This window comes from Propithecus coquereli, unplaced genomic scaffold (genome assembly GCF_000956105.1).
Source record: "Propithecus coquereli isolate 6110/MARCELLA unplaced genomic scaffold, Pcoq_1.0 Scaffold26, whole genome shotgun sequence".
NCBI lineage: Eukaryota > Metazoa > Chordata > Mammalia > Primates > Indriidae > Propithecus > Propithecus coquereli.
This window is the reverse complement of record NW_012148174.1, coordinates 5,219,397-5,244,761: the sequence shown is the minus strand read 5'-3', so window position 1 is coordinate 5,244,761 and position 25,365 is coordinate 5,219,397. Positions and strand designations below refer to the sequence as shown.

General features: G+C 35.5%; 1 protein-coding gene across 3 annotated transcripts in view; it reads left to right on the top strand.

The window, feature by feature from the left end:
- Positions 1 to 22,609, top strand: part of KLHL8 (kelch-like family member 8) — a 33,105-nt gene extending 10,496 nt beyond the window's left edge. For 2 of the 3 annotated variants that reach the window (XM_012647258.1, XM_012647257.1), the window contains exons 2-10: positions 1,354 to 1,714; positions 3,743 to 4,291; positions 6,621 to 6,807; positions 7,293 to 7,436; positions 8,435 to 8,546; positions 13,359 to 13,527; positions 13,747 to 13,906; positions 17,031 to 17,232; positions 17,472 to 19,495. In XM_012647258.1, the coding sequence (XP_012502712.1) occupies positions 1,499 to 1,714; positions 3,743 to 4,291; positions 6,621 to 6,807; positions 7,293 to 7,436; positions 8,435 to 8,546; positions 13,359 to 13,527; positions 13,747 to 13,906; positions 17,031 to 17,232; positions 17,472 to 17,595 (1,863 nt within the window). In that variant the 5' untranslated portion in view covers positions 1,354 to 1,498 and the 3' untranslated portion in view covers positions 17,596 to 19,495. Of the gene's footprint in view, positions 1 to 1,353; positions 1,715 to 3,742; positions 4,292 to 6,620; positions 6,808 to 7,292; positions 7,437 to 8,434; positions 8,547 to 13,358; positions 13,528 to 13,746; positions 13,907 to 17,030; positions 17,233 to 17,471; positions 19,496 to 22,349 lie in introns of those variants that run through there. The other variant, XM_012647259.1, reaches the window with a different exon arrangement.
- The last annotated feature ends 2,756 nt before the right edge of the window (positions 22,610 to 25,365 follow it).

The following is a 25,365-nucleotide window of genomic DNA, read 5'->3' as shown; positions in this document are numbered from 1 at the left end:
AACTCCTGAGCTCAAACAATCCACCTGCCTCAGCCTCCCGGAGTGTTAGGATTACAGGCGTGAGCCACCATGCCCGGCCAGAAAAACATTTTTTAAAAGTCACAGTAGTGGCCGGGCACTGTGGCTCACGCCTGTAATCCTAGCACTATGGGAGACTGAGGCAGTAGGATCGCTTGAGGTCAGGAGTTCGAGGCCAGCCTGAGCAAGAGTGAGACCCGTCTCTACAAAAAATAGAAAAAATTAGCCGGGCTTGGTGGTGCATGCCTGCAGTCCCAGCTACTCGGGAGGCTGAGGCAGTAGGATCACTTGAGCCTAGGAGTTTGAAGTTGCTGTGAGCTAGGCTGACGCCAGGGTACTCTAGCCCAGGTGACAGAGTGAGACTCTGTCTCAAAACAAAAAAAAAAGAACCTGCTACAGCTAAAGTCAAGGTGTTTATAATTTTCTGAAACTGCACAATAAGCAGAGCTTTCCACTCTTTCTAATAATACCAATATTTACAACATGGTTTATAGTTTCATAAGCACTTATAAACCCGTTACTGTATTCGATGTAATTCTCAGGAAAGTGTTATGAGGTAGATAGGTATCCCTGTTTATAGATGAAGAAACAGAGGATTAGTAAAGCCTTCATAAAAATCACTCAGCCAGTAAGTGGTGAAATATGTGTTTTAATTTAAAATCCTTTGTTCCGCTTACCAAAGTAGAATTGTAGTGATGGTGTAGGTATTTATCAAATATGCTTTGATGATGAGGTAAATTTGATTTTATATGTAAATACTCATAAATTCTATGTGAAAGTGTAATAAGCTCTTTATAACAATGCACCAGTTCGTACGCCTGGCCATACAATATCTCTTATTCTCAGAATATTCCTGTAAGTAGGTGGTATCTCCATTCCACGGAAGAGGTATAAGGTTTAAGCAGGTTGTCATTTGCCCAAGGTCATATAGTTGGTAAACAGTGGAGCCATGATCTGAGTTTAGAATCTAGGATGAACCTAATTCAATCAAAATAACCTTCTGTTTTTGCTCTGCATCACTGAGTAAAGTCTCTGAGCTTATAGCTCATAGCTTCTCTTTTTGAAGATAGTGCATTTCACATCTCAGAAGTCATGTGTTGTTGAATTGTTCTTACTAGATTTTAGAGGAGTTCTTTTCTGATATAAAATAATTAGGTGAAGTGAATTATGTGACATTTATCATAAAAAGTACAAAGTTATTTGTACTTTTTAAAATAACGATTGATATAGTTATTTTACATCTGTTATAGTATTAGCAAATTACAGTTGCTAACGATAGTTTTCTTCTTTTGGTTTGTCTCTCTCTGTGTTTTATCATTGACTTTTCAATTGCAGCAAACTGGACAATGGCACTTGAATGCGTTTTGGAAAATGTCTGAAGTTTAGTGGTTACATCTACCTTCTGCCTTTTCCCCACCCTTCAAAAAAGAATAAATGGGATGTTTGAGAAGAGTGATATATTAAAAGAAGAGTTTTGCAAATGGCTTCGGACTCTGTGAATGGAAAACAAGCTAGAAATCACTTCACAAAGGGGAAAAGACAACAACAGCACCAGCAAATAAAGAACAGATCTTCAGTTAGTGATGGTGGTGGAGAAGACTCCTTTATTTTTGAAGCAAACGAAGCTTGGAAAGACTTTCATGGTTCTCTTCTTCAATTTTATGAAAATGGAGAACTCTGCGATGTCACACTAAAGGTGACTGCCTTTTTTCTTACTTTTCTCAACCTTTTAAGTGTACCATGAAAAATGAGGATTCTTGTAACCATAAAAGGCAAAATTTTGGTGCTACACTTACATGTTATGGTCAGAATGGTTTTAGTCTCATTTTTTTATTGAAGGGGAAGGGACATAAGGGAGGGTAAATGAAGAGAGGGTAGCATAAGATAAAATTATTGTACTAATTTAATGCTGATATTCATTATTTCTTATTAATTTAACTTCTGAGAGTTCTAGAACCCTAGAACAACAAAGTTATTATTAGTGAAATTATTAATAGTAAATTGCCATTGACCAGATAAGCTTTTCACTTACGAATTTAAATATCTTAATGAATTTGCTTATTGTTAATACAGGTTAGAAGTCAGGAATTCTTGGTTGTTTACTTGGCTATACTAATGTTTTACTGTATATCCCTATTCTGGTAATTTAACCTCTACTTCATTGTTATCCGTTAAGTGAGATGGTTTACACCTAATAGTGAAATAGAGTCTGTCTAGACTTGGATGAAAAAGTCGTTAGTGAACTTTAAGTCTATGGTCTATAGGATCATCTTGCTCTGCTTAAAAAAAAAAAATGAAACAGTTTTAATAAAATTGGAAAAGTGGAAAAGCAGTGTGGAAGAAGCCGTGTTCTGATTCTTTCCCATTACCCATTTAAAGTACTTTCTTATTCTTATCTTTCACTGTAATAGTAAATTTTTTTTGGTGATTTATATATATCTATGCAGCATTTTCCACATGAGATTTGCCACTTTTTAGGAGCTCTTAGATTTTGCTTTCTGTTCCTGCTCACACAACTTCTTAGAGCTTACAGTGTTGTGGGAATCGAGGGCATACTGGAAGAATAAAATTAGGGGACACTCAGCAAAAATCCGTAAACTGAAAGCATAGGCCTTGAGTTCCAGGTGCAGAATGTCCAGAAGCGTAGTGTTATACTGTGGATAACAACCTATATTCTCTTTCCTTAAACTCCTAGTGTCCTTAAGTATTTCTAGGACTTAAGATACTGAAAAGAAAAGCGTTATATAATTCTTCAAGCTCTGCGTGAAATTTAGCTATGTGTATACTTTAATGAAGAAATACTTAAGCTCTTTGATCCATATGGTATATTATGTTTAATCTCATGCCATTGTTCTAATTTTCAACCTTATTGTGAAATTTAGTGACCCATACTGGCTTTGGCAATGATAAAAGATATGTAAAATAGATTATTTGAATTTAATCAATCGTCAGTTCAGCATATCAATGAATGCTCAGACATGGACAGTTTGGCAGTATGTGTTGACATTGTACCTGTCCTTTGAAGCAGCATCTTTACTCACAGGAATTCCTGTAGGGAATAGGAGAGAATGTGAATAAATATTTAGTTACAAAGAATTTCACTACTCTGTTGTTTATAATGACACACTATTGGAAAGAATCTAATTTTTCAACAATTAAGGTGATAGGATTTTAGTGGGTTTTTTAAACTGTTTTTATATGAAACATATTTCAAAATAAATAGAAAATGAGAAAACCTCTGTTGAGCTTATAATAAATACTACTAAATATCGATTGATTTATTCTGTGCTTCAGTTTTCTGATTGATAAGTTGTGAATAATAATAGTACCTACTCATAGGGGTGTTGGAGCTATTAAGTGAGTTAGTATATGAAAAACAGAATAGTGTCTGGCATATAATAAGTGCTAAATGATGTTTGCTGTTCTCATTAATTCACAGAATGGTCCTGAAATATGAGATAATATAGAAAATCATAGTTTGTTGTATATATGTTATAGATATGTATATAAATATAGATAAATGGCTAATTTGGAAGGAGAAAATTGTGTGACTTTAAGAAACTGGCCTAGATTGAAAGTAAGTGACCGAAGGACTGCATTATTAAAACAAACACTGTAAACTTGTCAGGAATTTTTGTCGCTGCTACAGTACACACTCTTTGCTGATCTGAAGCTGATTTTGATATTAAATTGAGTCTTTTCTTGGTTCGTTTGTTTTGAACAGGTTGGCTCAAAGCTAATCTCTTGTCACAAGCTGGTATTGGCTTGTGTTATTCCCTACTTCAGAGCCATGTTTCTCTCTGAAATGGCTGAAGCCAAGCAGACGCTGATCGAGATCAGAGATTTTGATGGTGACGCAATAGAAGACTTGGTAAAGTTTGTCTATTCTTCCCGGCTCACTTTGACTGTTGACAACGTCCAACCTCTCCTATATGCAGCCTGCATCCTGCAGGTTGAACTGGTGGCTAGAGCTTGCTGTGAATACATGAAATTACATTTTCATCCCTCCAATTGCCTGGCCGTGAGAGCCTTTGCAGAAAGCCACAATCGAATAGACCTAATGGACATGGCAGATCAGTATGCCTGTGAGCATTTTACCGAAGTAGTGGAGTGTGAAGACTTTGTAAGTGTGTCACCCCAGCACCTCCATAAGCTTTTGTCCTCCAGTGATCTAAATATTGAGAATGAAAAGCAGGTCTACAGTGCTGCCATCAAGTGGCTTCTTGCCAATCCTCAGCATCATTCCAAATGGTTGGATGAAACGCTTGCACAGGTAGGGGCTCAAATAGGATTGTGTATAGGAATGAAACGATGCAGGAAGCACATCGGCATGATTCATTTATTCTGAAAAGTGTAGATTATCTGAAGGCGTGTGGAAATCATTGATGTAATACAATAATGAAATGGCTTTCACTCTCAACTTCCTATTCAGTTGCTATACTGTTTAAGGATAAGTCTAAATTTGTCATATTTGAATTGGCAACAACATTCTTTTTAACATCATGCTTTTTAACCTGAATATTTAAAATATTCCTTTGAGATAGAGTAATGAATATTTTATTTATGCTAACAGAAAATAGTCTAAAGAAACAGTTCTAAATATAATTTATAATTGTTTTATGATGTTTCTAAATTTTAATGAATTATTTTGCTAATGAAAGTACACTTATTCCTAATGCATATAGGCTTATTCTGGAACGAACCGTATGGCATCACTTTCTGTTTTCTTCTCTCACCACAGTTTGACTTTTTCTTAACCTCAAAAATGTCTCATTATTGTTGTTATTTTATTTTATTTTTTTTTTTTACTGTCAACAAGGGTTACTGGGATAGGGAGATAACAAATGGGCCCTTTGGGGTCTGTATCTTTTCTCTCCCTTCCCTCCCCTCCCCCTTCTTTTCTCCCTTTCTTTCTTCTTTCCCTTTTTCATTTATTCCTGAGAAATAAAATGATGCTTCTTAAAAGAGGAGTGTTCTTATTTGCTTATTTTTTTTTTTTTTTGAGACAGAGTCTCACTTTGTTGCCCGGGCTAGAGTGCCGTGGCATCAGCCTAGCTCACAGCAACCTCAAACTCCTGGGCTCAAGCGATCCTCCTGCCTCAGCCTCCTGAGTAGCTGGGACTACAGGCATGCGCCACCATGCCCGGCTGATTTTTTCTATATATTTTTAGTTGTCCAATTAATTTCTTTCTAATTTTAGTAGAGACGGGGTCTTGCTCTTGCTCAGGGTGGTTTCGAACTCCTGAGCTCAAACAATCCGCCTGCCTCGGCCTCCCAGAGAGCTAGGATTACAGAGGTGAGCCACCGCGCCCAGCCTTATTTGCTTATTTTTTTCAAAAGTAAATACCTTGTTAAAACTTTGTGCTTGATAAAAGCACCTGGTGATAATTATGCTCATTTTAAAAAATATAAAATTTCTCAATACCATTATCAAAAATTTTAACAAATATTAAGAAGAATGAAATTGCTTAGAATTACCAGTGTTCTCATTCTAGATATTTATAGGCAGATGAAGGGAACCTATTTGAAGTGTGATTATAATGAGACTGATTTTTTTTAAATTGCATATAGCAATATGTAATATATACATTCATGTGATTATCAAAGTTCAGAACACCTTTAGGTCTCCTCTCAGAATTATTTTGAGTCAGGCGTAGGGGCTCGTGCCTGTAATCCCACCTACTCTGGAGGCTGAGACAGGACTGTCGCTTAAGTCCACTAGATTGAGGCTGCAGGAAGCTGTGATCTCACCAGTGCTCTCCAGCCTAGGCTACAGAGCAAGACTCTCTCTCAAAAAAAAAAAAAAAAAAAGAGAAAATAAGTTTGTCAACAAAAGCAAACAAATTCCATTATTTTGCAGCTATATCTCTTTTGTGTGTATGTGCTTTTTTCTTTTTAAGATGGTAAGGCAGATGTTATTCGAGAGAGGCCATGGCAATAGGTGTGTGAACCAATACAATGGGGTCTTGTTAGTGGGGTAGAGAGATTGGCCTCAACTCTCTGTGTGTGTGCTTTTAATTCAAAATGGCATTACCTGGTTTGATTATCCCTTTAGTTGACTAGAAAATCAGTGCATCTTTAAGAGAGGAATGGTGAATGCCTCTACTGAAAGGGACATATCCGTGAGTTAGTATATGGCCTTCCAGCATCGTTGATTTGAAGAAAACAACACTTGTTTCAGATAAGAATGTTCATATTTTTAAGTAAGAAATCACATTTCCTTATGTTCGGTCTTAGCTTAAAAAGGCAAAAGAACAAAGCCCAGCAATTTTGTTTCGATCATGCCTTCCTTTAGCAACAAAGAGGCCTTGTTATTATGTCAGTACCATTTTTGTAAATAAGCAATTTGAAGACATTTTATTTAGCCTATTTAAATCCATGTTTAAAGAGAGTGGATATGCTTAACATAGTCTGGTTTCATTAGTGGAGACTAATACTGGAAATTGCTGTAGAATTTGACACAGTGAATTTTATTAACATGTTAAAAAGGCTGTATAAATGAAGTAACTAAGTTTTAAAAAGAGAATGTACTGCAGTGAAAGTGGAGAAGGAACTATCCTATTACCACTTATATTTTATATTGCAACTATTCATGGTTTTAGGTTCGTCTGCCCTTGTTGCCAGTTGATTTTCTCATGGGTGTTGTGGCAAAAGAACAGATTGTGAAGCAAAATCTAAAATGTAGAGATTTACTGGATGAAGCAAGAAATTACCACCTTCATTTGAGTAGCAGAGCAGTACCTGACTTTGAATACTCTGTGCGGACTACCCCAAGGAAGCATACTGCTGGTAATTAAATTACTCATTTTGTCAACTCTCCTTGAATGATCTTTGTTGTATTTGAGGGTGTTTATATATGTTCAAACTTAATTGTTAGATAATTAGTGTCTGATTGCCTTAAAGTAATAATTGGCAAATATTTTATATGTGTGTTCATAATTCTTACTGTACATGATTTAGGTAGTTTTACTGTTTGAACTTGTTTTACTATGTTGTGTTGTAGTTTATTCATTTGACATGTCTTAAGTTCTTCAAAGACAGTTAAGTATTTTATTTAGGTTTATATCTCTAGTGCCAAGTCTGAAGCTTGAAATACATGTTTGAATATTTGTTTTTGTGTTTTACCAAATCAAAAGAAAGGCACTAAATTATCTAACAGTTATTTTTTTGCTGTTACTCAAAGTTTTGACTTTCTAAATATTTTTCCACACTATAATTTAAAACAATTTTTGGCAGCTGTGATTTTGATGTCCATTTTTTGGCTTTACCTTTAGGTGTGCTGTTTTGTGTAGGTGGTCGAGGTGGATCGGGTGACCCCTTCCGCAGTATCGAATGCTATTCTATCAACAAAAACAGTTGGTTCTTTGGACCAGAAATGAATAGCCGAAGGCGACACGTGGGTGTAATCTCTGTGGAAGGTAGGTCCACTGTTGTCTAAAATCACATCACGTTATCACAGTGCTCATTTTAAAATATTTGAACTTTGAGAACTTCTTTCTTTATATAAAAAAATTGCTTCCAACCTATAGGGGAAAAAAAAATAGATGATAAAAAGAATTAAAAAAAAGAAAAAATTGCTAAATTGTAAAATATTTTAATATATCAGTAAAATATTTCAGTAGTGATTATTTACTTGGCTTTGTGCTCACAGCTGCTCAGTATACAGTCTGTTGCATACAGGTGTATCATGCAGAGGTGAGTGTCAGAGAAAAGGGAGATGGAGAGTTAAACTATTCTGAGTTATATTTACAAAAAAACTAAGGAAAAATGTTTATTGAGCCCAAATCATAAGTATATATATCAGCCTTCTCTGTAATTGTTATTGAAATCAGTTTTTTTACTCGTTACTGAAAATGAATATGGAACCATGGATAAATTATTAGAAAACTTAAAGAAATTACTTTTTTTTTTAAAAGTATATATCCTTTTTAAAAACAATAGTGTTGATAAAATATATTTTAATAAAAAATAAAAATCATCTATAATCCACACACCCAGAAATATTCAGAGTTAACATCTTAGTGTATAATCTTTCCTGTTTTTTTGTGTGTATTTTTGTTTCATTTAGAAAAAATTTGATCATATTAACAGTTTTATATTTTCTTTATATAACACATGAGCATTATTCCATTTTATTAACATTCTTTGAAACATGATTAGTGATTTCATCTAAAAAAAAGTTGGGAAACCTAAGGGGATAGTGTTTGAGCGTTTAAATAACCTTATGTAAAACGGCGTGTTTAGTGGAAGCTAACATTGATTTTCATTCAACTACTGAGGTGACATAGGTCATAATGAATGGAACAGGAGTTGCTGAAAATTAATTTATGGTGACATTTTAATTATATAGTTGTTTATATTTTATATATATAAATAACACTATTTGGAATCAAATAAATACTTCTCTATCTAATAGGTAAAGTGTATGCAGTAGGAGGACACGACGGAAATGAACATCTAGGTAGCATGGAGATGTTTGACCCTCTCACCAATAAATGGATGATGAAGGCGTCAATGAACACAAAGAGGTAGATCAGCATGGAAATTTCTTTTGAACTCATGGTAGAAAATAAAGTTTCCTAAAATTGAAAGGCCTTATTTTTTAATTTTTTTCTGTTTTTAGAAACTTTAAATAGCTTCTCAAACACATTGTATTAAAATACCCAAGGTGACGCTTTGTTATAACTTTTTATATTTTTTTAAGAATTAAAAATGTGGTCATCTTTTAGATTACCATGATGTTAGTTACAGTTTTCACTTATACCTGAACATTGACCTTTTTTTTTTTTTTTGAGCACTGACCTCTTAAAAAACTTTTTGTTTTGAAGTAATTTTAGGTTTTTCAGAGAAGGCGCAAAAATAGTAGAGTTCTATGTAGCAGTACTCAGCTGAAGATGATTTTACCCCCTCTGTGGGATAGTTGGCAGTGTCTGGAGACATTTTTGGTTGTCACAGCTTGTGGGTGGGGAAGTTGCTGCTGGCTGGGAGAAGTCAGGGGTGCTGCTAAAGATTCTACAATGCACAGGACAGTCCCCCACAACAAAGAATTTTCCAGCCCCAAATGCCAGTAGTGCCAAGGTAAAGAAACCTTGTTGTCTACCCTTCAACCAGCTTCCCGTAAATGTTGCGCATAGGGATACATTACCATCTAATTTTCTATTCTTGATTAATTTAGCAAAATGTTTTTAGGTGGATTTTTTTCATGTGTTAAAATATGAACGATTAGAAAGAAAAAAAACCCATAAAATATGAAAGATTAGATAGAAATGTGAAGAGAGTTGTGGTTTAAAGAGATTTTTTCAGCTTGTTTTTCTTTATGAGAAAAAAATCTTAGGGAAAAAAAGCTACTCTTAAACTATTACCTCCTACTGCCTACAAATGACATTTTAAATAGGGCTTGATTATACTATGTGGTAACTACAAATAGTTTAAATTTTAATGTGCGAATTAAAATGAGGGAGAAATCCCAAAGCACATTTTTAATTGTTATATCCTTTTAAGTTGGTTTTTAGCCAATGTGGAATGAAACTTCTCTAGCAATTCAGCAGCTGAATTTCTTTAATCTTTTAAAATAGGCCCTGAGGCCGAGCGCAGTGGCTCATGCCTGTAATTCTAGCACTTTGGGAGACTGAGGCAGGAGGATCATTTGAGCTCAGGAGTTCGAGACCAGCCTGAGCAAAAGCAAGATCTCGTCTCTACAAAAAATAGAAAAATTAGCCAGGAATGGTGGCATGCACCTGTAGTCACAGCTACTAGAGAGTCTGAGGCAGGAGTGTTGCTTGAGCCCAGGAGTTTGAAGTTGCAGTGACCTGTGATGATGCCACCATACTGTGGCCCAGGCAACAGAGTGAGACCCTGCCTCAAAAAATAAATAAATGATAAAATTTAAAAAATAAATAAAATGAAATCTCTGAGCGTTTACAGTAGCTATCCAACTGTGTAAAAAATAATAGAGCTATAATTATTTTGTCATGTTATTTGTTTATAATTTATATTCCTCTTTTCAGTATGTGTTTTAAGATAATTTCACATGTGAAAGATTTGGTTTTCTTTATATTTTCCTCTTATTTTTCATCTTTCCACTAAAATGGACACTGATGTTTGTTCAAGCTGTGGTTTTACTGAAACTCATCATCCTAACAGAGCATGTCTAAGGGTTCATTTATTTATTAAACAAAAAAACGTTAAATGCCCACTGTAGGACATATAAGACGTACAAATGGTGAAGATGCCGCTTCATTTTCTGCTACCAGCAATAAATAAGATAGCCAAAGTCCCTGCCTTTGTATAGCTTACATTCTAGAAGGGAAGATACAAATAAAGACATAAGGGCAATAATGTTAGCACAGGATAAGTAAAAGGTGTTTGAGAAGTGGAAAAGATCTTAAGAAAGTCTTATTTAATTTAAGATCTGAAGGAATTGAATAATTTAACCTGATTAAGTGATTGTGGGTGGGAGAAGACGTGGTGTGTGGAGAGATGAAGAGCGTTCAAAAACCTGAAGGTGAAAGAGAGCAGAGAGCATAAAAGAAGTCCAGTATGGCTAAGAGATCAAGGGGAAGAGTGTCTAGAAATGAGGCAGAAAGGGTGGGCAGAGGGTGAAGGCCTTTCAGCTTTGTCAAGGATATTTTATCTCATGGGCTTTGAATGACAAATACATACAAAATATGTATTTTAAATTTAAATATCAGGAGAATGATAGGATCAGATTCCTCTTTTCAAAGATCTTCTGCATAGAAAGCAGAGGAGGGATTTGAGGATGACCAGAGTGAAAACAGTCTGACAGACCAAAAGTGGTTATTGTAATAGTTCAGTCAAGAAATAATGGTGGCTTGGACTATAGTAGTAGAAATTGAGATACAGAAAAGAGGGCATATTTAAAAGATAGTTCAGAAGTGTGCAGTCAACAAGTCTTTTTTTTTTTTTTTTTTTTTTGTGTGTTGCCCGGCCTAGAGTGCTGTGGCGTCAGCCTAGCTCACAGCAACCTCAAACTCCTGGCTCAAACGATCCTACTGCCTCAGCCTCCCGAGTAGCTGGGACTACAGGCATGCGCCACCATGCCCGGCTAATTTTTTCAATATATTTTTAGTTGTCCGATTAATTTCTTTCTATTTTTAGTAGAGATGGGGTCTTGCTCTTGCTCAGGCTGGTTTCGAACTCCTGAGCTCAAACAATCCGCCCGCCTCGGCCTCCCAGAGTGCTAGGATTACAGGCGTGAGCCACCGCGCCTGGCCAAGTCTTTATTATAATTAGATATATGAGGTGGAAAGAACAGTAAGAGGCAAGCATGATTCTTCAGTTTCTGACTTAAGCAACCAGATGGGTAGTGGTACTGTTTTCTGAATTAGGAAAAACAAGATGGTGACCAGGATAAAATTTTTGTTTGTCTTGTGGTGGGGGTGTATTAGTTTTTTATTGCTGTGCAACAGATTGTCACGAATTTAGCAGCTTAAAACAGCACCCATTTATTAGCTCATGGTTCAGAAGTCCCGCAGGTTTGCTAGGTTTTCTACTTAGGGTCTCACAAGACCAGAATAAAGATCTTGGGCTAGGCTCTTATCTGAAGGCACTGGGGAAGAAGCCCGTTCCAGGGCCATTTAGTTTACTGATAAAATTCAGTTGCTGTGGTTATAGGACTGCATTTCTCATTTTTACTGGCTGTTGGCTAGGAGTCACTCTCAGGTCCTTTGGACATATTCTCTGTTATCTTCAAACAAGCAATGGCATCGTGAACGCACCTGGTTTTTGAGTTTCTGACTGCAAGCTGGAGAAACCTCTCTGCTTTTGAGGGGTTTGTATGATTAGATGAGACCCACCCAGGTAAACTCCCTTTGCCCCATAATGTAGCATAGTCATGAGAATAACACCAGGGGATGAAGATCAGGGGGTGAGGGAGGAGGTCTTAAAATTGTGGCTACCACAGGGAGGTGGGTGGTGAGTTTCAGTTCAGATTAAAGTTAAGGTTGAAGAGCCAGCAAGACAGATTTTTAAGTAGAAATTGGATATGTGTCTGAAAATACATATTTGAGTTATAAATCTGTGGAAGGAATGAGATTGCTTAGGGAAAGAGAGTGTAGAGTGATAAGAGGCCTTAGGGTAGAGCCTTAGGAGACTTCATAATTTAATGATGCAGTAAAGAATGCACTGATAGAGGAAGCTAAAAAGCACCAGCAGGAGCTGTAGAAGGAAACTCAAATGTATAATGTCATGAAAATCCAGTGAGTTTCGAGGAGTAGGAAATAGCCTATAATGTCATCTGCTTCTGTAGTTTGGGGGAGGAGGAAGAATTATTAGACAAACTTAACTTTACTTCTACCCTGATCTAGTATCCTTATGTGCTAGAGAGGACATACATGTGTTCACACACACCTGAAAATTTTTATAACCATTGTATTTGATAAATCATAGCTTTATATTCAAGAGAAAAGAGATAAGAGACTGAAAATGAATGATGACATTATCTTTATGGATTTTTTCCTAGGATATTCTCCAATAAGGTTAGAGTTACATTCTCAGTGGAGCAGCTGCTTTCTTCAGTAATAATAATAGCTAATACTTTTATGACACTAAATATGGGCCAGGCATTGTTCTAAGTGCTTTACCTATATTAACTCAGTATCAGCTGTGTCTCAGATGAAGAAGCAAGGTGGTAGAGGCTTATAAAGTATACTACTTTGTATCCAAGTTAGTAACAAAGAATAGTTTTATAACAGTTCAACTTTTGATTGCTATAATGTGTTTTTTAAGAAATTGAGATAATTGTTTCTGATCATTATTCAATTAATTAGCTTTTTAACATGGGCTAAGAAGTCTCTTCCTTTTAAAGAGGAGAAATAAATGCCCTTCAGAAATAAAGCAATGTGATATAAAGCTTGTAATATAAAAATTAATGTTTTGTTGTGTGTGGTATAATGAAACCCTGCAACAAAAACAAGCTCTGCAATTACGTGAATTCAGAAATGAGACTGACTGCTGACCTCCACAGCAAACCATCTGTCAACTCATTAACCTCTCTATCATGCAGTTGCGTGTTGTACTAATTGAATATTTGGGACTCCTTTATACCATTTGTATTTTAATCTGTTGTTTTATCTGAGTTTTAGGTAGCCTTTGTAGGCTGTGCAGTGTACAACTCTAGGGGGTACTATTCATGTAGATTTGCACAGCTTGTCAACCCCCTAGCCATTTATTCAGAAGCTTTGATAAATCTAAAAATAATGGAAACAAACTTTACCATTTGAAGATTAACATGATAAATGACTTGCTTCAGCACAATTTTTTTGTTGTTTTTTTCCTGGAAACAAACCCAGATGTTAAAGTCTGTTTAATTGTCTTTGCAGGCGAGGAATTGCTTTGGCTTCCTTAGGAGGCCCAATTTATGCAATTGGAGGGTTAGATGACAATACTTGCTTCAATGATGTGGAGAGGTACGACATAGAATCTGATCAGTGGAGTACAGTGGCACCAATGAATACTCCCCGTGGAGGAGTTGGCTCTGTGGCTCTATTAGTAAGTTACATGGCACCTTGCCCATTGAATTGTATTGGATGACATCCGTAACCAAAGAAAAGTCCAATATATGCATATCACCAGTATGAAGATATTGACTATATACTGTATTGTTTAATGAAATACTGCTTTCTTGTACATTCTGGTCTACCATTAGGGCAATACATAAATAAATTCAAAATCTAATGTCATGTGTTTTGTCTGTCTCTCTTCATTTAGAACCATGTTTATGCAGTCGGTGGCAATGATGGAGTGGCTTCTTTGTCTAGTGTGGAAAGGTATGATCCACATCTGGATAAGTGGATAGAAGTTAAAGAAATGGGTCAACGGAGAGCAGGCAATGGAGTTAGTGAGCTTCATGGTTGCTTATACGTTGTTGGTGAGTGGATGGTATTTCTCCAGTTTAATTTATCAGAATACACAATGACAGGTGTCATAACAACACAGTAACAAAAATTATATTGCATTTAGCCTTAAGTGGAATCAAGATGTACTTTTGAACTTATTTTTTAATTTTTTAAATTTTTATAATTGACACATAATTGTACTTGTTCATGGGTACAGTATGATGCTTTTGAATTAAGGGTTCACATTCATGCTTTTTTGTTTAAATCTTCATTTTTCATGTTTAAAACTTCTACCTCATTTTTATAGGAGTAGCAGATATATTTAAAGTAGGGATTACATTTAAATAAGGTGTACTTTTTTAAATGTAAGGATACAAATTGAATGTACTTTGCTAAATAAAATGTTAAAAGGTCTAAGACTTTTTCTCAACTTCATTTCAAGAGAAATGATGTTGAATGCTTTAAGTAGGCCAGTAGATACATCATATGAATAAAGGCTGTGTCAATCGTCATATCGCTTTTTGATTTACTTACTGAGTTGCAGAGCTGGAAGGAATATTAGATAAGTGCTTTCTCAAACTTTAATGTGCATGTGAATAATGGAGATGTTATTAATATATTGCAAAGGTGGGGCCTGGATTTTTTGTTTCACACAGTTCTCAGGTGATATGGATGCTGTTTCAGGTCCACACAACACACTTCCAGTAGCAAGGCTTTAAATGATAATGAAATGGGAATAATAATGCCTATTTTCAGAATGGTTTTAAGAATTAGAGATAATATATGTTAAGCATCTCAAACAGTGTCTGGCACTTTGTAGTTACCCAATAAATGAGTAGCTGTATTGTGACTGGTAGTACCTTCCTTTGCAGAGGAGCAAATGAGTTCAGGGAGGTTGTTTCTAGCATATGTCACATTTATTTATACATGTTGATGTTAATTGTGTTATATAACTTACAGTTCTTGATAAGAGAGTGGGATATTGTTAGTGTTTTAATATCTGCAAGTAGTAGAAGTAATACTGAATCTTTCAATGCTCGTGTGTTTGGAAGAAGGAGGAAAATAACATAATTTAACTCCAGATCTCACCTGATCATCATAGCAGTTCTGTAAGGTAGTCAGAGACTCGGAGAGAGTGAATAATTTACTCATAGTCTCATGCCTAAACAGGTGACAAAGCTGGAATTTGAACTTGGGTATGTGTGAATCCAGAATTCTTACGTTACACTATTGCTGCCTCTCACAGCTTCCTGTGTACTCTAGACACTGACGTATGTTAATACGTCAACAGGAGTATCGTTGTTGTTGCTTATTAAATCTTCTGGACCTCACAGTGAGAACAGACATAGTGAAAATAAGAATAACTGAGGTTGAATATTTTTAAAAAAATCCCTCAGATCAGAAAAAGAAATGCCACATGTTCTCACTTATAAGTGGGAGCTAAACTATGGCTACGCAAGAACACGCAGAGTGGTATAATGGACACTGGAGACCAAAAGCAGGGGGGGTGGGAGGAGGTGAGAAATGAAAAATCGTACCTACCGGGTACAACGTACACTATTTGAGTGATGGGTACATTAAAAGCCCAGACATCACCACTATACAATGTATACATGTAATGGAATTCAACTTGTACCCCCTAAATCTATTAAAAAGGGGGGAAATTCTTCTTGGTCATTCAGGTCCTACTTAAAACAAGTGTAACTAACTTGAATAAGAAAACTTTGAAAGTATGGATATATCTAACAACTTAATTGCATTTCGCTTTTTCTATTCCTCTGCTTTGAATTTTTTATTATAAATTTATATGCATGATCTGGGGAAATGATAGGTAACCAGTGAAAAAGAAGGCTATGGAAAATATAACTATTAGAAACTTAATCCTCTACATTAGCATGAGCAATAATTAAAACTAAACCCTTAATTATAATGAAAAAATGTTTTATATCATGGTTGTGGTGATGACACTACTGTATCCATTTGTCAAAATTCATGGACCTATGCACATAAAATTGGTGAATTTTATTTTAATTAAGTTGATTTAATAAAATTAAGCCTATTAGAGAAGTTGATTTTTTTAACTGACCTTGTTTTTAAATAGACTGATTATAATATCAACACTTTCTGTTCTCAGTAAAGCAAAGAGAGCTATTATTCATTTAAACTTAGAGGCTATAAAGAGATACATGTATTTTTTAAAGGAAAGAACACTGTTAAAATAACAGTTTCTATATTTAACCCTCAGGAATATGTTAAGTACATTGTTAGAATGATCTATAGAAAGGATTGTCATCATCTAGAATATGTAGCTAGAAGATGCAGTTTTGGTAAAAATTGGTGAGAATTCAATCATAGTCCACCATCTCTAATTATAACGGCAATTATAGTATTAAGGTAAACAGTTAACTTATATCTAGATTAAATATATGACTTAGTGTAGTTCATTCCCTTCTCAAGCCTTCTTACTGTTTAAAAATACAGGCTGGGCACAGTGGCTCATGCCTGTAATCCTAGCATTTTGGGAGGCTGAGGCCGGAGGACTTATTGAGGCCAGGAGTTTGAGACTAGCCGGGGCAACACAGTGAGACTCTAGTCTCTACAAAATATAAAAAAATTAGCCGGGCATGGTGTTGTGTGCCTGTAGTCCCAGCTACTTGGGAGGCTGAGGCAGAAGGATTGCTTGAGTCCAGGAGTTGGAGGCTGCTGTGAGCTATGATGACACCACTGTGCTCCAGCCTGAGCAACAGAGCGAGACAGTGTCTCAAAAACAAACAAAATATAATACACAGAGAAGGAATTTCAGTACTCTTTTGCTTGACCTTAGGGGGCTAAGGACAAATCATATGAATATATGTGCTGCTTTTTTTCCCTAAATTATCTGCTTAGATAGAGGGACTCTAGTTTTTCCCACTTTAAGATTTTTAATCCTGGTATTGAGTTAAAATGTCACTTCCATTATCTGAAGTTGAATTGTAGGTAATTTCTGATGAAAGCTGGTGGTGGTAGATAAGTGTTGGGCTGAATTTTATTTTCTAATTTTGTCTAAGCCATTTTAAAATGGTTTTAAAAGATTGGGTTGAAGTAGCTACTGAATTGAGATTTAGTAGTCAATTTCTATGAAGTGTGATGCTATTTTTAAAATATTTCTTCATACAGGTGGTTTTGATGATAATTCTCCTCTGAGTTCAGTTGAGCGGTATGACCCTAGAAGCAACAAGTGGGATTATGTGGCAGCACTTACCACTCCCAGGGGTGGAGTGGGGATCGCAACAGTGATGGGCAGGATCTTTGCAGTTGGCGGCCACAATGGCAACGCGTACTTAAATACGGTGGAAGCCTTCGATCCAGTGCTGAACAGGTAATTTACACGTTTTCTCTATGCCTCATGGTATCTTACCGTAATAGATTACTTTAGAATATTCAAATATTGTTAATTGTAGTTGTTAATACAAAACTTTGGGATATCTTATCTCTTTCTGGAAGCTTGCCATCTTTCCAAACCAGTCCCACAATGGGCAGCTTTTTGTCTTTGGTTGGTATTTGGAGTAAAGTAAATCATGCTTTAAGATAATTTTCTTTCTCCTCTATCTTTTTCAGGTGGGAGCTTGTTGGATCTGTGTCTCACTGCAGAGCTGGAGCAGGAGTAGCTGTGTGTGCCTGTTTAACTAGCCAAATTCGAGATGTAGGTCGTGGATCCAATAATGTGGTTGACTGCATGTGATTTGAATTTCAGCCACCAACAATTTAGTCATATCTGATAGGCAAGAAAGAAAACCAAGATTTTGAGATGACCACCTTTGAGCAGTTTTAACTACAACTAGAGTCTTATTTAAATGTTAACTGTTGTGACTGAGTACAACTTTTGGAATGGTAGCTGAAGAATTATTAGTAATAAAGGTAAATTTGATAATTCCTGCTTTAGCAAATAATGGGGTAGGGAAGGAAGACAGTCTAACTTAAAAGCAAACCTGCTCCAAAAAAATGCTCAAAGTAGTATCAAAACCTTGAAATCTTTTTTTTAAATTTGGATGAATCAAAATATAATTTGTTGAGTTTTACCTTTTCTTTTGCCTAAAGGTATTAACCTCAGGCAGTGGATTTTTTCCTAGAGGGGAAATTAGAACCTATTCATCAACACAAGGACACATACGAGACCTGCTCCTTTTGAAGATCATTTCTGCGTGGTACTGATGAATTTATGTCTTGCTTTTTTCCTATGTGTTGATTTTCCAATTTCTTGGATATTTACGGAAGTAGAAAAATGTTTTGTCTTTTCGAGTGCCTCTTGGCTGCATTTTTAGCTTACAGGAGTTCTGTAAGAATTCTTTAATTTCAGTTGGAATTGCCAGGGCACCAAAAGACCATCCAAAAGAGTTTGTAGTTTCATTTTTTCATCTCATGCAAAAAGTGTTTCATAATCAAAACGTGAACCAGAGGAAATATTATATTAGAGAAAGTTTTAGATTTGATATTACTCTAGTGCGAAGGATTGATACAGAATGCGACTCTTTAATATGGGGAATCTGAAAAAAGCTTGAACTCTCTTCTTTAATTTGATTTTGAAGCCAGGATTTATTATCTTTCTATTCTGTTGCCACCATTCTGGTTTTCCCCACTGTACAGAATCTGGATTTATTTATTATCAGAATATGAATACATTTTTACAGGAACCCTTTATAGACTGCCATTTATTGATTAGTGCAATCCCATCATTAACCAATAAAACATTGTTGGTAAAAACAGAGAAAAATTGAAAGTACTGTTTTTCTCATATTTAATCCCTTCCAGTATGTTTATTGAAATTTAATTGAAAGTATTTCTATATATTAATTTGCAGCCAGGATATTGATGCACTTACTGATTTAACAGCTTTTCATGGGTTTAACCAGCATTATAAAATGGCCTATTCATTAAATGTATATATTTTTATAAATATTTATTAAGAACATTAAAATATCCTATTTTGTATTTGCAATGCAGTTTGGTACCTCTCTTCCAGGCCTTCCTAAATTTTCATTTAGTTACGCCTTAGAATTTATTGTAGTTCCTGCTAGTCAGTTATGTTTCATAAGGAAGCTGGAGCGGTGAAAAACACTTCCCACGTCCATCCAGCCTAGAAGTTCATTGACTAATTAATAGCTTGTACGGTCTCATTAAATGGGATCCTGGACATGTCAGCATAGTAGGGTGGAAAGCCACATTGCGAAAGCCAATATGTGTTGGGTATATCAAACCAGAAAAAGAAAAAATTTTAAGAGGGCTGAGGCTGGCAGATAAACGTCTTTTATGAAGCAGATTTAAATGTTCCCAAATTATGCTATTAGTATTTCTTCTGCTGTGACCTGTGGGCAAGTTCATAAATCATTGCTGGATCTGGACCAGTATTCCCTTGTACAGCAACCATATTTCAGTCAGTTCCAAAAACATTTAACTCTATGGCACTTACTGGATTTGCTACAAGTCTCAAAACCTGGCTTCAGCTGTCTGTTTTTCCCATGTCTAATGGAGTTCTTGTATTATAATGCTTGTTTAGCTACGGTTACTAGTATGTTTGTTGTATTTATTTTCAGGGGAGAAGGATCTTACTATTTCCTAAGATTATTTAAAATGTTTTTTTCTTTAACATATTTCTGCCTTTGTTATGTGTATAGAGTTGGGGGTCGTAAGTATTACCTTTTCATTGCTGGTTTTTATAATACAGCGGTCCTCTAACATACTAAGTTGGAACCCTAGCCACCCATAAAACATGAAATACTCATCAGGACAGTAAAGTGAAATAAAGGGAACATGCGGCTGTCTGTTACATTACGTATGGGCAGTCAGGAGCGTTGCCTTGAAGGAGCTGACGATAGTAGGAAAAGATAATAGCATAATCACGCACAGTCTCTTTACTGGACAAAAGCCCATTCTTTGAGATACAAAATGAGAATCAGGCTGAAGGAATCATGAAACTGAAAAATGATTATATTCATAGGTGAAGAGATGAAATAATCAAATATTCAAAGAAGTTGGCTACTTTATTGTGAGGCCTATCACCTTAACCTCACATGTTAACAGCACCTACCAACAAGTGATATAGACTAAAATATTGAAATTTTAAATGGAAAAGAGAAACAGGGAAAATGTGCATATTCAAGAAATGTTTCTAGGTGCTTTCGTGTGATTCTCATTTAGTCATGAAAGCCACTGCTTTACTATTAAATATATTGCACTGCCACTTTGAAAGCAAATTACTTGATTTTGTTTTTGACTAATTTCACTATATCATATAACTGATTATTTCTAAAATATCTGAATAAACTTTGTACTCCCTTTAAGGAGTAGTATTCATTCTCTTAATTCCAAAATGAACTTTGAATTTCTAATGCTGTTAAATGCCTAGATAAGGGATTGCTGAAATTGCATAAACTATTCTTGAAAACAGTAAACTTGAGAATTTTCTTTGCTGCTTTTGTCTCTATGTCTTCTATGATAAAGGGAGAATGCGTTTAAAATCTAATTCATGTTTTATCAGTTAAGAATGTATCTGTGGTTTCTCATACCAGACTTCTAAAGAAATTATTATTGGGATGTCATTGGCTATGTCTCTTTCCCCTTCATGTGAAATTACAGGTGGCAATAAAACTTCTCTATAATATTTTCTTAAAACCATTTATAAATTTGTGTGATAACACTCCAGCAAATCAGAATAATAAATAATTATATATACTACCAAATGCTGATATCAAAGAGTTGGGGGTCACATCAGTGCTATTTATTAATTCAAAATAAATTGCAGATGTCTATTGAAAAGAACTTCTTTCCATATGGTCTTTGTAACTTTGCTTCTCGTTATTTGATTGCTAGGAATTATATCAAAACCGTGTAATTGTTTATTCTCTATCCCTCACATACAAAATTGATTCAGTAGGTTGGCTGTAATATTTTTTCTTATATAAGAATCTTTATGTTTATCTGAAAATAGAAAGTTCTTTGTTACCCTTATGAAAATTAAAGGTTAAAGGCAACTGATGTGAGCAGTTGTCTTTTACAGTAATTTCAGACTTGTACTATATAGAAGTGAGACTGCATTAAGATAACTCTTGTCCTTCCAAGTAGTAACCTTCATGAAGCCGTAGCTCCTTGTAAAGCAGTGTTGCCATTGCTAAAAACTTTTCTGGAAACTCGTCTTTGAAAATATCCTGAAGAGTTCATTTGTAAGTCACTCAAAAGTATTAGTCTTATTATAGTCATATGTTAATTTTCACCAGAATCTGGCTGGGACAGTGGCTTCACACCTGTAATTCCAGCACTTTAGAAGCTGACGGGGGAGGATCGCGTGTGCCCAGGAGTTGGTGACCAGCCTGGGCAAGATAGACTCTGTCTTTACAAAAATAAAATATTTTTTGACCAGAACCTTAGCTTAATTATGGCCCAGTGCACTTTATTCATCAGACTTGAGTCGAAATATTTTATGGCTATTTTCACAGGTGAAATCTGCTCTCAAAGAATTAAGGTTTTCCTCTACTGATAAAAATGTTTTCAAAAGTGAACAGTTCTAATGAAAGATTTCTAAAAATAATCCTGAGCAATAGTAAGGTCAGTGACAGAGGTGTGTATAGCCTCTTTGAGGTGCAACCTTATTTGAATGCAAACATTCTGGTGTTTTTTGGTGGTGGTTTTTAACGAGTCATTCTTCCATTATCTTAGTGGTTGAGGCTAAATTCAGTCTACCTGAACAAACTTACTAGAATACAAGGGGTTTCTTAAATTTGAGTAATAGTCATGGGGAGTATTAACTATCATTTTTTTAAATATCATATGTAGCAGTCACTTTATGATAACATTTTTGGCCTTTACAAAAATTCTACATTTTACAGTTAACAAAATAGGCTCAAAGACATTAATTGTCCAAGATCCACAACTAATTAGTGGTACACCAGTACTCTTTGTGACTAAAAAACTCAAACTGTTCCACTTATACTAGCTTATACCTCTGCTTTCACAAGGTAATATAGCATATGTACATTTAAGGAAAGATGATTTCGTTTATCATAGTCTCTTTTCACAATGTGAAAGTATTTCTGTTTCTATATTTAATATTTGATACATATATAAACATAGAAGTCATGAAGCATAATAGTAACACACCTGTGTACCCACTAATTAAGAACTAGAACATTTCTGGTAGTATCAACCCTACCTTTGTGTTCCTTCTCATTTCCAGTCCCAGCCTACCCTTTTCTTTAGAGGGACACTCTCTTGAATCTATCATTTCTTTGCTTTTTTTCTTTTATTTTTACACATCTGTAAACCATATATTGTTTACTTTTGTTCGTGAGCTTTATAAAAAATAGTTTCATACTGTATATAGTCTTATGTAATTTGATGTTTTTATTCAACAGGTTCAGTTTTACAGTTTATGTTGGGTATAGTTTTTCCTTTTTTTTGGTTTTACAAATAATGCTGAAATGAACATTCATGTGCAATTTCTAGGTGCTCATGTCCAAGAGTTTCTTTAGAGGGGATGCCTAGAAGCAAAGTGGGTAATTTGTAAGGTATGTACCTGGTCAACTTTGTAACAGTTTTAAAAGATAATGCCAAGTTGTTTTCCAGAATGTTTGTGCTGACATTGGTGATATAGTGGTGAGCATTGCTGCTTTCCAGAATAGTTGTGCCAGCTGACAATATGATTTCTCCTTCACTTGCTGTTGTAAGACCTAATTCTTGCCAGTCTGGTAGGTGTAAAGTGATATTTTATTGTGGCTTTAATTTTCATTTTCCTGATTATTAATAAGTTGAACACATTTTTATGTTAGTCATTCTTGTTTCTTCTGTGAAATACTTCTTGATATCTTGTTCATTTTTCTGTTTCTTCCCTTATTAAGAGTTCTTCATAAAATTCGGGACACAAATCTTTTTGTTCTTTATCTTTTGTTGCTCATACCTTCTCCCAGTTTGTGACTTATCTTTTCACTTTGGTTTTTTGTGAACATAACTTCTTAACTGTAATATATTCAAATGTGAGTCCTTTTTGTGTCTTAAGAAATGTTTCTCTATCCCAACATCGTAGGCGCTTATAGTCTCTTCTTAATATCAAAGATGTCTCATAGTTAAGTCTCTAATCCACCTGGAATTGATTTGTGTATGTGTGAGATAGATAAAAAATTTCACTTTTTTACTATGTAGAAAACCAGTTTTCCTCTGCACCATTTTATTGACTAATCCATCCTTTCCTCAGAGACTTAGGCTACAATGGAAAATTTCCATGTAAGTAAATGTTTATTTTGGGATTTTCTGTTCTATTCCCTTGGTCAATTTGCCTAACCAATGGCCAAATGGCACATTAATTGCTATAACTTGATTATATGTCTTGATACATGGTAGGACAAGTCTCTGCCCATTTTATTTTTCTTAAGGAGCATTCTTTGCCTTTTGCTCTTTTATCCAATATGAAAATCAGTTTGTCAAATTCCTGGAGGACAAACAACAAGCAGCTCTAAGACATTCATTCCTCCCTTGCCTCCCTCCCTCCCTTCCACCCTCACTCCCACCCTCAAATCACATTTAATCTGTAGACTAATTAGGGAGTATTGACAGCTCTACAATATTGAATCTTCCTAGGTTTTGCAACTCTTTATGAGGACAAGAAGTTCTGATTTGCTGAGCTTTTATTATAAAATATTGAATTTCATGAAACACTTTTTTTTCATCTCTTGAGGTAAGCATATTTTTTTTCTACTTTATCTGGTGATGTGGTGGAATTGAAATATATTTAAAGATATTTGAATGTTGAGCCATCTTTATACTCTTGGGACAAGCCCAATTTGATCATTAAATAGTGATTGTTTAAAAAATATATACTCCTGGGCCAGGCACGGTGGCTCATGCCTGTAATCCTAGCACTTTGGGAGGCCGAGGCAGGAGGATTGCTTGAGCCCAGGAGTTTGAGGTTGCTGTGAGCTAGGCTAACGCCATGGCACTCACTTTAGCCAGGGCAACAGAGTGAGACTCTGTCTCAAAAAAATATATATATATACTCCTGTGCTCTGCTAATGTTTTGCTTTGGACTTTTGCATCTACTCGTGAGTGGAACTGGGCTATAATTTTTCTTTCTTATACTGTCCTTGTCTGTTTTTATAGTTTTACTAATCTCATAGAATGAGTTATGGAGTATTCTTTTTTCTGTTTTCTGAAATATTTAACATTAAAATAATCCATTTCTGGACATTTGATAGAACTTACTAGCAAAACCACTTGGACTTAGTTTTCTTTTGAGGAAAAAGTTTTAACTACCAATTCACTATCTTTTTGGTTCATTTGGGACTTTTGAGTGTCGGTAAGCTTTATTTTTAAAAATTCCATTATTTGGACCTCATAGGTTTTATATGTATTATTTTCATTAATGTTTGCTTCCAAATGTGTTAAAATGTTCATTACAAGCTTTTCTTTGACCCATGAATTTCAAAGTATATTTTTAAATTACAATTTTAAAAAATTTTAATTTCATTTGGTCAGAAGTCATGATCTGTGTGATTCCACTTGTTGGAAATGTAAAGTCTGACTCTAATGTTTTGGTGCAGTTTCTATATTTGTACATTTTATCAAATTGTGTTGTGCAAGTCTTCTGTAATTTGCCATTTTTTTCTTTTGGCTGTTTGATCTATCAACAGAGGAAAGTATATGTTGAATTACATCTTATGATTCACTTTCATCGTGTGTGTGTGTGTGTGGAGATTTTTTTGATTAGGTATATGCTAATTTAAACAAAAACACTTCTCTCTCAGTCACCTTGGCTAGAGTGCAGTGAGATGATCATAGCTCACTGCAACCTCAAAACTCCTGAGCTCAAGCCATCCTCCTGCCTTGGCCTCCCAGAGTGCTAGGATTACAGGCGTGAGCTACCGCGCCCAGCCAGGACTTCCTCTTTTTCTTTGGTTTCTATGCTTTTATTTTGGGGACACTTCGTACATAGTTCTCTTTATATCCTGTAGCCAGTAATTCCAGTATCTGAAGTCTTTGGGGTCCTAAATGTGTTTATATTCTCTGCTGAATGTTTCCTTATGGTGTGTCGTTCTTCCAGTGTTGGTGATTTTTATTTGTAAATGTATACTTAGCTGAACCTGTGGGAATCCCGAGGTTCTAAACTGGGGAAGTTCTCTGTCAGACAGGTTTTGCATTTGTTTCTCCAGATCAGGGAACAAAACTGACCTGGGACGTTTTAGTTCTCTTCTTGGCTCCTCTGCTTGCTGCGGGTCCAGGACTTAGTTTCCCAGTCCCAGTGCTGATAATGGCTTTTGTCCTCAGGGCAGCGTTGGCTTTCCTGTTTAAGTACCACTCCTGCTTAGGTTCTGTCTCCATTGGCCCTTGGAGGTTTCCCTGCTTTCCTGAGAGCCCAGTAAAGCATTTAAAAGTATTTCGTTTATAGTTTTAGCTACGAACTATTAAATACTAATGGGAGAGCCCTTCAGATGATCTTGTCTCTCGTAACCCCACTAGTCACTGCCGTTCT